This window comes from Alexandromys fortis, unplaced genomic scaffold (genome assembly GCF_014885135.2).
Source record: "Alexandromys fortis isolate MF-2015 unplaced genomic scaffold, M_Fortis_MF-2015_v1.1 scaffold_136, whole genome shotgun sequence".
NCBI lineage: Eukaryota > Metazoa > Chordata > Mammalia > Rodentia > Cricetidae > Alexandromys > Alexandromys fortis.
Window position 1 is genome coordinate 547344 of NW_026068024.1, and position 12515 is coordinate 559858.

Sequence of the window (12515 nt, forward strand, 5' to 3'; positions counted from 1 at the left end):
TCTGTTTAAACTTTTTTTATCTTCTAGTTTAAGTAAACTCTTGCTTAGGGAGGGTAATTAATTCTTTGTTCTGGTAGTCACTTGATATATTTTTCTTTTTTTGGGGGGGTGGTTTTTGGTTTTTTGAGACAGGTAACAGTTCTGGCTGTCCTGGAACTCACTCTGTAGACCAGGCTGGCCTCAAACTCAGAGATCCACCTGCCTCTGTGTCCTGAGTGCTGGGATGAAAGACATGCACCAGCACTGTCCAGTACTAGATGCGTCCACTTGTTGAAATCACCGCAGTTACTTCACCGTAGTCACGTTAGGTTGTTCAGTCAGCAGGGGAGATGCATCCAGATGATGTTAAAGCATAACCTCCACTTTTCTTGAAAGAACCCTGGTTCCAGGCTTTGTACGGTATTGGGAATTGGTAGTTAAGAACTGAAACCATGATGCTCCACCATGGAAATATAAACAAGCCAGTTTTAGATATACAATAGTCCTAGCATGGTGGAATCCCCATTTCTGTTAGTGTATCCACCTGTCCTAGAATAATAATAGCCAAGTGCACAGCCAAATTCTGTTCCTGCCTCAGTTGGACGACAAGGCACTCAGGATGATGTGGAGTTCTAAGGTGACGCTGAAAGAGCGAGAACCATCTCCATAATTGAGGCAGATGGTCAGCTTGTCTTGGGGAGAACCCTATGTCAACTCAGTGTCATCCAGCTCTCCCTGTTTATGCTCTGATAAATAGACATCTCTTTTTGATAAGTCCTGAAAAAAAGTATGAAAGTTAAGTGTAAAGTATATTTGATCTAATACTAGGGAGGTAGTTAGTTTTTGCTGTTTTGTGTAATTTTAGGAAATTTGGCTTTATAAATTTTTTTTTTTTTTTTGGTTTTTCAAGACAGGGTTTCTCTGTGGTTTTGGAGCCTGTCCTGGAACTAGCTCTTGTAGACCAGGCTGGTCTCGAACTCACAGAGATGCGCCTGTCTCTGCCTCCCGAGTGCTGGGATTAAAGGCGTGCGCCACCACCACCTGGCTGGCTTTATAAATTTGATTAGTACAAAAGAGGTCCTGTACCCTCAAGGGACTGTAAAAGTGACCCCTAGGCCAGATGTGGCGGTGCACACTTGTAATTTCAGCACTCTGGAGGCTAAAGCAAGAAGATAAGTTCAAGGTCTGCTTGGGGTGTTTGAGTCCCTAGACCATGTAAGCAGAAACTCTGCAAAACAGTCTTAATAATTAATGGGAATAATTAGATTTTTCCATGAGATTTTAGTTTTTGGTTCAAACATTAAAAACCTATGTTATCAATTGCATATATATGCATATATATGTATATATATTTGGAAGTGAATGATACTATGTAGTATTAATATATAATAGGAAGTAAGGCTAAGATTTGTGTGTTTCATTTTTATGTTGAAAAATAATCTAGATCACTCATCACCCCAAAACCTGCTGACCAGTAGCTACCAAGCACAACACACCTTGTCCTGTGACCTCATGACACAGGGCAAAGATGCTTTCCACCATACTCCTTTCTGAGTCTCCTTTCTAGTCACTGTTGAGATGCGAGCCTGTTGTTTGCATAGCAGTTGGTAGCCAGGGTTGATGTTGGTATTTGATGCAGTGACAACTAACGCACTGTAGTCATTGGGATATGAGCCACCTTGTGAGAAGCTGGTGTCACTGCAGGACAAGAACCATTACTTATTGCAGTGCAGTAAGCACTGTATTGTTGTCTAAACTGTAGCCTCCTTGTGACTCAACATGTCCTTTTAAACTGTGTCCACAGAAGACAAATAGACATTAAATGTAGACACTGTGGGGAAGGAGGTATTATGGTTTAAGTAAAATGGCGCTGTTCCCCAAGTGGCTGCAGTGGGCAGCGGGCCCTGGGTCCACAAAGGCAGCTGGGTCCCAGGCAGGGAGCCCCCGAGTGGCCCGCAGGCCATAAGGGCGAGTGGGTCCTAGGCAGGAGCCACGTGGTGGGTGAAAGAGCTAGATGGATAGGCACGCCATGTAGAATGAGGTTGGGTATTTAGTGGGTTATGGAGGGAAACGGGAAAGGGGAAGGGGAGAAGGAGAGAGAGAGAGCGCCATGGCAGCAGCTACCTCTTTGGAACTCAGGCTGATTCAAGATCTGTTTGTCTCAGCAGTTGGGGGGGGGGTAGGGCTTGTCTCTTAAAGGGACAGGACAGACCATTACAGGAGGATTCTAAAGACTCCATGCAGCAGCAATGGGTGTGTGTGAGTCTTTCCTGTAGGAGAAACTTGATAGGCATTGTTATCACCTGAGATAGATGCTATATCAACTTCAACGATGGAGCTGCTGAGGGCTTCAGACATGGCCTCATGGCTCTATAAGGTTGCAAGAACCCCCATGAATTAACATTAAGTAGATGAGCTGTCCCCATTATGCCCTTTCTTAGGGGCAGTCACTTCGCATAATTCTAGTAAAAGGAAAGAGAAAAGGGATGACTTCAAGGAAGATATAAGGAAGAAAATTTGTTCACTGAAGAAAACTTGTCTTTAATGCTTTTAGCATTACTTCCTTGAGTTTCTCTCTCTTGTTCACTTAGTGAAAAGGCTGCAGCAGATTTTCTTTAATTGTGGTTTTCCCCTCTGCCACGTTTCTCCGTGGTTTCTTCTGGTTGCAGCCTTTGAACAGCTATTGGATTATGGATTCACTTTTAAATGTTAAATTATGTTCAGCCCAGTGAACATTATTAGGAAGCTACTGTGAGTGAAATACATCCCGTAATATTCAAAAGCTCTGTTTCAGAAGTAAGAAAAAAGAATAGCCACTTCCTGTGAGAGAACTCAGGGATACTTCCTGTGAGAGAACTCAGACACTTCCTGTGAGAGAACTCAGAGGCTTTGCTGTTGGGTGCAGTGTGGTCTGAAGGAAGTGCAGGAAAGGACTGAAGATTAAAAACATCGAAACTGTTTTACATTTTATTAATATTATTTTAATTGTGTGTGTGTGTGTGTAGGTGTATGCATGTGAGTGCAGGTGCAGAGGCCAGAAGTACCGCTTTCCATGGAGCTGGAGTTACAGGTGGTTGTTAGCCACTTGACACAGGTGCTGGGAGTGGGACCACTGAGCCATCTCCAGCTCCATCCAGACATTTAAAAAATGAGAATCAGCTTCTTAATCTGAATGCTTGATTTCAGTGTGTAAATACTCTACATCCTTGAATAGTATCTGTGAGCAATGACTGCAATCAAGGCAAGCTCTATATGATAAGATGTAAGTGTGAGCTAGCATGATGGTTCTGTGGCATAAAATCACTTTGCACTCAAGCCTGACAGCCTGAGTTTCATCCCAAATAGAGAGATCGACCCCCAAAGTTGTCATCTGTCCTCTTCATACACCCATGGTACACGTGTGCCCAAACACATCTCACAGACACACACACACACACATGCATGTGCACCCAAGCACACATCATGTACACACAATAATAAGAATTATTATAATTTTGAAAGTAAAGGAACTCATAACTGTGTTTATTCTATTTTTCTGGATTCCTGTGACCAAATATTTGAATAATGGATTTCTTTACGTTGAATAACAGCATATAGTACATAAGTATATTTAGAATAAACTTAAAGGAAGTTTAAGAGATTAATATATTTTATTTGGATATTTAATATTATTGCCCATGTCCTAGTTTGCCTTCCATTGCTGTGATAAATCACTGATGAAGACCAACTGGGGAGGAAAGGGTTGTTTGGCTTACAGCCACAGTCGTGGTCGATCATCAGGGAAACCAAGGCAGGAGCCGAAGCAGATGCCATGAAGGAGCACTGTCTTGCTCTTCATGGCTTTCTTGTGCCAGCCAGGGGCACCTGCAAGGGGTGGCACCGCCCACAATGGGCTGAGCCCTTCCATATTAATCACAAATTAAAAATGACTGCTGGCTGGTCTGATGGAGGTGTTGACCCCAGCTTGTGTCAAGTTGATAAAAACTAGCTCGCACACCAGTTACCTCTCTTAAATAAAGATTGTATTTTTCATATGTTGTAAAATTCCTAGAAAATTTAAGGGAGATTATTGTTGGGTTGGCTACAAGTTTCTTTTGTGGTAAGGTGTATGTGCCTGGTTATGTTTTTAAAGATGGGGACCTGAAAGTGAACTTACGACGTCAAAGTATCAGAATTCACTTGTCTTAGATTTGATCTAAGATGGTTTGCATCCATTTTCCCTAAACTCCAAACAGAAGTGGATTTGAATTTGAGCCCTGTGGCCTGTCACTTCCAGACTTTGCTAGTGAGCAAATAATCCCGGAAGGGGCTTGGTGATACTCCAGTGAGACCTTTCTATAGAATCAGACTGCAGTGGGAATTGACCATGAGCCTTAGTCGGCTAATCCTTCACCTAGAAGAGAAATGAATGCTGTAGTAGGAGCTGCGGCGGGCTGCGTCCCGCCACCCGTCTAGCTTTACCCGAAATAATTACATGGAAACTGTATTCTTTTAAACACTACCTGGCCCATTAGTTCTAGCCTCTTATTGGCTAATTCTCACATCTTGCTTTAACCCATATTTAATAATCTGTGTAGTACCACGAGGTATGGTTTACCAGGAAAGATCTTAACCTGCATCTGTGTCTGGTGGGAGAATCATGGCGACTGACTGACTAGGCTTCTTTCTCCTGGCATTCTGTCTGTCTACTCCGCCTACCTAATTTTCTGTCCTATTAAAGGGCCAAGGCAGTCTCTATTTAACCAATGAAATTAACACAAAACCGAAGACTCTCCCCCATCAGGACGCCACCACCACTCCCGTTATCACAGGTCGTATCGGACAAGCATTAGCACGAGCAGCTGCAGTGTGAGGGCAGGAAATTTAAAAGTATCCCTTTAGTTGCCGGTAACATCATTTGATCCTTAGTTGTAAAACCAGAAATGTCCCCAGTAATGTCATATGTCTCTTTATGTACAAAATTTCCCTCTGGTCATAAAACACTAGCTTGCTAAGCATGGTGACAGACACTCTGATCATCATCACTAACAGAATCACAAGTTCAAAATCGGTGTTTCCTACATAATAAAATCCAATATGTACATATAAATAAATAAACTGGCTTATGTCAACTAGCAAGTGCTATCATATTGTCTAAATCTTTCCTTCATTTAGTATAAACTTGACATTGTTATTTAGTTCATTATTTATATTTGCATTTGTGTTATCTAATAATAGTCATAGAACAACCTATTAGTAATAACTTGAGCCAACATGAAATGGCTTATAAAGTATAAGATTTTATATATTTTTCAAGAAGCAAATTTTTTAAAAAGTCAGAGCCAAGCATAATTGTGCAGACCTATAATCTCAGCCCTTGGGAGGAAGAGGGAAGATTAAGAGTTCAAGGCTAGCCTCAGCTACATAGAAAGTTTGAAGCTATTTTGAGCAACATAAAATCTTAAATTAAAAAGAAATAGTTTGGCATAGTGGTGTATATCTGTAATGCCAGAACTGAGGTGGAGGCAAAATGAGTAAAAGCAGACCAGCCTGGGCTATATGGGGTCCTGTGAATGAAAAGGCACGTGATTGGTGAGATGGCGCAGTAAAAGCAGGCCAGCCTGGGCTATATAAGGTCCTCTGAATGAAAAGGCGGGTGGTTGGTAAGATGGAACAGTGGTTAAGGAAAGAGCTTATGCTGCTAACCCTGAGGACCTGAGTTCAGTTCCTGGAACATGCATGTTTCAAGGAGAAAACTGACTCAAGTTGTCCTCTGACCTTCACATGCATGCCATGCGTGTGTGGCCACAGAGGTGCGTGCACATATGAATGAATGAATGAATGAATGAATGAATGAATGAATGAATGTGATTGTTTTTCAATCAAAAATGGTTTCTTTTATTCACAATACTTAATAAGTCTTAGAAATTACTTCAGCTCCCCAGCGGTGGTGGCGCACGCCTTTAATCCCAGCACTCAGGAGGCAGAGGCAGGTGGATCTCTGTGAGTTCGAGACCAGCCTGGTCTACAAGAGCTAGTTCCAGGACAGGCTCCAAAACCACAGAGAAACCCTGTCTCGAAAAACCAAAAAAAAAAAAAAAAAAAAAAAAAAAAAAAAAAAAAAAGAAAGAAAATACTTCAGCCTTAAGACATGGAAAGCATTGTTTAAAAAGAAGGTTGAAAGTTATTCATCATTGTGAATGGCTTCTTTCTTTAAAATACCATTAGGACGATTCTTACCTCATCATCGCTTCTGTGAATTACTGTTTTCTCCTTCACTTAGAACTTATCACAGCAGATTTTATGACTAGTGTACATTACATTTATTAAGAACAATTCATGTTTGAAAGGTCAAGCTTAAATTCTGTTTATTTTTTGAGAATGTATCTCTGTGGCCTTTGTCCCTTCAGAGGCCCCCCTCTCCCAGATTCCAAACTCTTCTACCTGTTTGATCTCTTCCTTTTTGGCCATGTTAATTAGAGTAAGTTGTGCCCTGTGTCATCCCCCTCTTTAACTTCAGGGAAGGTGTCATGACTGCCCTTTTCCCCCAGTGATCTTTCTCTGTGTGCATTTTTTCGAGGGAGGCTTTCTTGTCCAACCATCTCAGCCAGTACCTGTGAATGGAAAATTCCACGAGGCTTTGGTTTGCCTCTGCTGTCTATGCTGGAAACAATATGGCCTCTAGATCTGATTCTCGACATGCTGGAGATTGCATGCACAAAGAGTTTCCCTAAATCATAAGTTTCCATTCATTCTTTTGATACTTTTAGTCCTTGATAGTTCTCACATTGACAATAGGCAAAGTAATCTTTCTAAAAGCCAACTTATATGAACAACTCCTTTACGAATTAAATGATTGCTGTAGACTTACCTTTTGCTAGCAGAAATTATAATGGTGTATGTAAAAGCCAAAGAGACTGTGGAATATAGAGCATACTTTAATGAAGGTGGGGGGGGGGCTTCTGCGAAAAAATGCTGAAGCTGACAGAAGTATAATTACAGTTTTGAGCAGTCTTGCTTCAGTCAGTCCAGTTCATATTGTGGCAAAAAATGAAACATGCTGTTACCTCCTACCCTCTGCAAGTGACTATATATTTAATGTTATTTCAAAAATCTGTAAGCCAAAGAATAAGCTTTAAAAGACTCAGTGGGTAGAGGTGTTTGCTACCCAGCCTGACAGCCGAGCTCCATCCCTAGGACCTATGTGGTGGAAGGAGAGAACCAACTCTCCCAGGTTGTCCCCTGACCTCCACACACATGCATGAATGTTCACAAATAAAAAACTAAAATATAATAAAAATTAAAAATGAGTAAAAGATGTGTAAACTCCATCATTATGAAATGCTGTCTACAGTCTTCATAATGCTATCTTTCTTTTTCTTCATAATGTTTTTAGTTTTCTTTTCATTCTTTCATATGGAAACGGCCTCATTACCTAGGCGGACATTCTTCACTTGGGGTGAATTCTTCTGCCTCAACCCCACCCTGGAATAGCTGGGTCTGTAGGTGTGCCCAACTGCTTCTGGCTCGGTAACTCTGAGCCTTCCTAATGCTGTGACCCTTTAATACACTTCCTCATTATGGTGCTGACACCAGCCATAAAATTATATTTGCTGCTACTTCATAACAGTAATTTTGCTACTGCTATGAATCATATTGTAAAGATCTGATATGCAGAATGATTGATATGCAAATCCTGTGAAAGGGTCTTTTGACACCCCTGAAGGGTCGTGACCCACAGGTTGAGAGCTACTGTTCTGGTTTTTCTGCCTGAGTATAACCAGGCAGTTATTCTTTTGCAAAGGATCTGTGCATCCCTAGTGTTATGTGTACAAATAAACAGATAACATGATTTAATTCTTTGTGTATTTTACTTAGTTATAGAAGGACATTCTACCACAATAAAAAGTTTGCTTTGAGTGGACAACTTAAAATATTTTTATTTTTACTTTCATAGTTTGAATTGATACTGTGATTACCGTTTTAAAATATGAAAATTTGCTTTAATTTTTGTGAAATGAAACATAAACTGACTTCATTATCAGGTGTTATACATCAATAACTTTATTTTTTTAAGCCTCTTGTTGCTGTACCACATAGAATTCCTTCAACAAGCAGAAATGTGAGAGAAGAGAAAACCCGCTCAGAGATAAACTGTGAGTACAGACCTCTGCCATCCTAAGTCAGTGACCAGAAATGAAATTTTTTAAGATTTATTTATTTATTATCTATACAGTGTTCTGCCCGCATGTATGCCTGCAGGCCAGAAGAGGGCACCAGATTGCATTACAGACGGTTGTGAGCCACCATGTGGTTGCTTGGAATTGAACTCAGGACCTCTGGAAGAGCAGTTAGTGCTCTTAACCAATGAGTCATCTCTCCAGCCCCCAAAATGAGATTTTTAAGCTGTAGCTTAGTTAGAATGTTTTTTCTTTAAGTTACCTTTTTAATTTGTTTTTGTTTTGTTGTTGTTTTGTTTTGGTTGGTTGGCTGGGTTGTTTGTTTGTTTGTTTTGTTTTGTTTTTCTTGACAGGGTTTCTCTGTAGCTTTGGAGCCTGTCCTGGAACTAGCTCTTGTAGATCAGGCTGGCCTCAAACTCAAAGAGATCCACCTGCATCTGCCTCCTGAGTGCTGGGATTAAAGGCGTAACACTGTTGTTATATGTAAAGTTTAATGAGAGCTATATGAATTTTATTACCTTTGGAACTTTTGATGACAAGAAGGGGGATATATACGTTACATTTTGGAAGGAAAAGTAAAACATGGGAACCAGGGAAGGTAAAGGTCACCAAGGGAGTGCATCTTAGCTCCCGAGTGCCTCTGAGATACTAGAGAACTTGTTGGATGCAGCCTGTGCTTCAGTAGATGGAGATAGAGTGGCTCTTCTGACAAGCTCCCAGCATGTGCCTGTGCCAAAGGCCACACTGTGTGTGAACTAGAGAGATGTCTGCACACCAGCTGTGTGATACCTGAGACTTAAAGGTGGCTTCTCAGGCTTCTCCCATCCAGAGCCTGCTTTGAGACTGGTCTCAGATTGGCCCAGGAATCCACCCACACTGATCTCTTGATCCCTCGTTGCTAATTTGCCAATTTGCATCAACAGCCAAACAGACTCTTGCCTACTTTTTTGCCTTTAATAAGCATCATATCCTTATATGTTGAGGGAACAACAGGATTAAAGCTCTGCTTTTGGTTATTTATGGATTTGGTATCTGAGACTTTTGAATCTTTCTCTTTGTTTTAATGACTATTTGGGGAGTATCTTGGGGTTTCTCCTGCTGTGATAAACATCATGACAAAAAGCAGCTTGGGGCAGAAAGGGTTTATGTCGTGTTCCAGCTCGTGAGCCATCATCTAGGGAAGGCACTTGACAGGAGCTCCAGGTAGGGCAGGAGCTGATGTAGAGGCCATGGAGGAACACTGCTTACTGATTTGCTCCTGTGGCTTGCTCAGCTGTCTTTTTTAAAGTACCCAGGACATCCAACCCACAGTGGCACCACCTCAGTAAGCACGACACCCCCCACCCCCCATCTATCATCAGTCAAGAAAATCTTCACAGGCCAGTTTGGTGGGAGCATTTTTTAAATTAAGATTCCCTCCTCTCAGATGACTCTAGCTTATGTCAAGTTGAGAAAATAAAAATAAAAATAAAAAAAAATAGCTAGTACAAGGTGTTTCATGATTACATGTAAAATTTGCCATATAGAAGAGTGCTCTGTGATGTTACCTATAAAAATAGACTTTGAAGCAGTGATTAAGTATATTTCTTCTTCATAATGTTTTGTTTCCAACTACCTGATATTTCTCAGCATGAAATACCAACAGGTGTAAAATTTTCTTCTTTGCAGAAAGGCTGTTTGTGTCCCTTTCAGTTTTGGAAGCCCTTTTGTCTTCAACTGTTGCCTGTGTACATGCAAGGAAGTGGTAGGAAAAACAGATGCAGCCTTATAGGCAGAGGTCTGGCATTAGTAAGAGCACAGGCAGTATTACACACCGGGATGGTCAGCAGTCATTTAAACAATAGCTGAAAGAGACTGGCAGAGGCATGTCATGGTGTTGGGAACTTGGGGAACACAGCATCAAAATAGTGAACTCAGTGTTAGCTGTCAAGAATGGGTCCCTTTGGAGACTTTTGTCCCCATCCACAGAGTACAGGAACAGAGAGAGATGTTGAATGCTATCTTAGTAACTTGCCGAAAGTTACTCTGTAATCTGTGATGTGAGATTGTGTGCAAACTGCGACAAAGGGCCCCTTCTTGAGCAGTCTACTCCAGACCATCCTTTGACTTCTGAACCATTAAGCACTGCCAGTGCACACACACTCACACATAGCTAGGCTGTATAGAACTGTTTCTGCCAGTGCACGCATACTCACACACACTCTCTCACATACCTAGGCTGTATAGAACTGTTTCTTAGCACTTGAAAACTTGTGCCTTCTATTGTCAGATAGTCAAATCTGTTGGTTTTTCTTAATACTAAATATTCACAATTTTTAAAAGGATTTACTTTTATTTTCTATGTATGAGTGTTTACCTGAATGTATGTTAGTCATATATATGCAGTACCCATGCAGGCCAGAAGAGGGCAATCAGATCTCTCTGGAATTGGAGTTAACAGATGATCATGAGCCATCATTTGGGTCCTAGAAACCAAACCCAGGTCCTCTGGAAGAGGAACCCATGCTCTTAATGACTAAACCATCTCTCTAGCCCTGTGTTTACACTTTACGTGTAAAGTTAAAATTAAAAAAAAAATTATGAAAGTAATTATGCTATGAGACCAGTTCTTCCTCTTAACTTTGGTTGCCAATATCTGTTTTGACTAGCATCTTTTTAAAAATAATTTATTTAATTTTATTTTATGTACATTAGTGTGAAGGTGTCAGATTCCCTAGAACTGGAGTTACAGACAGCTGTGAATGGCCATATCAGTGCTAGAATTGAACTCTGGTCCTCTTGAAGAGCAGCCAGTGCTCTTAACCTCTGAGCCATTTCTCCAGCCGCTTGGCTAACATTCTTAATAATTAAATGTTGTATCTTTTCTCCTTTTGGTTTTGTTGTTAGCCCAGGCTGGTCTTGAACCCTCTATGTAGCCCATGGTGGAATTGATTCTCCTGCCTTAGCCTCCTCACAAATCTTTATACTTGTGACTATTTCATCTCAGGGGCCTTCAGTCCTTTACATGGATCTTAAAGCAGAGAGGTCAAAGGGGAAGGTCGTGAAACATGGAGTGCATTAGAGCACCAGAGAGTAGGGGACTGAATACAGTTCAGCTGGCTGAAAACATACATTGTCTCACAAAGATCTTGAGGGTCAGAAGCCTGAAACAGTGAAGAAACACCATAACCACGCCAACTCTTAGGAAAGAAAGCATTTAACTGGGGGCATGCATGAGACTGGAGCAGTGGCCAAGAGCTACATTCTGATCCTCAGGCTGCAGAAAGAGTGAGAAATGGGCCTGGCATGGGGTTTTGAAACCTCAGAGCCCACCCCTAGTGACACACTTCGCCCAACAAGGCCACACCTCCTAGTCCTTCTCAAATAGACCCACTCCCTGATAAACTCTCAATGTATGAGATTATGGGGCCATTCTTATTCAGACTGCCACACTACAGTTTTAGAGGGAAGCAGTGGCACACACGGCACTGAAGCAATAGCTGAGATCTTCATCCTGATTGAAAGGCCAAGGAAAGAGCCTGGGTCTGGCATGGACTTTTGAAATTTAAAAGCTCCCCACCCCCACCCCTAGTGACACACTTCTTCCAATGAGGCTATCCCTAGCCCAACCAGGCCACACCTCCTAACCATTCTAATCTTTTCAAGTAGTCCTACTCCCTGGTGACTTAAGTATTCAAATATATGAGCCTGTAGGGCCCGTTCTTATTCAAACCACTGTATTACACTGGCTGACCCCCATAGGCTTGTAGCCATGTAAGAATACAAAAATACTTTCAGTCCGACTTCATAAATCCCAGAGGCTATCACAGTCTCAACACTGTTTAAAAGGCCAAGCTTTCTTTTGAGACTCATGGGAATTTCTTAACCCCCTATAAAATAAAAAACAAAACAAAGATTTACTTCCAACATAAAATGGCACAGAATGTATATTACCATTTCAGGGGGGGGGGGCATAATGAGGAAATAGTGGATCAGAGCAAGACCAAAACCCAGCCAGGCAAACTGCAAACTCCATGTCTGATGTTAAGAGTGCTCTTCAGACCTCCAACTCATTTCAGTTCTGTTAACTGCAACACACTTTGTTCTCTTGGGCTGGTTCCATACCCAGTCTTACTTCTTCCAACAAGACCACACCTACTCCAGCAAGACCACACCTACTCCAACAAGGCCACTCCTCTTAATACTGCTGCTCCCTTTGGGGGCCATTTTCTTTCAAATCACCACAACCCCTCCCCTCCGTCAATTGTGTCTGCCTCAGAACTTTCTTGTGGTTTCCTTCACTTTTCTAGCTTTTCTTGAATTCCTTTCACTAGTTGGAAGCTTAGCTGGGTAGGGTCTTGGCCTGAGGTCACCACTCCCTTTAGTCCATTTAGCATA

At 41.6% G+C, this 12515-nt stretch overlaps 1 protein-coding gene across 5 annotated transcripts in view; it reads left to right on the forward strand.

Annotated features, from left to right (window-relative positions):
* Map4k3 (mitogen-activated protein kinase kinase kinase kinase 3) overlaps window positions 1-12515 on the forward strand; it is a 156790-nt gene that overhangs the window by 96286 nt on the left and 47989 nt on the right. For all 5 annotated transcript variants that reach the window (XM_050163489.1, XM_050163486.1, XM_050163487.1 and 2 more), the window contains exon 13: window positions 8036-8114. In XM_050163489.1, the coding sequence (XP_050019446.1) occupies window positions 8036-8114 (79 nt within the window). The remainder of the gene's footprint in view (window positions 1-8035; window positions 8115-12515) is intronic.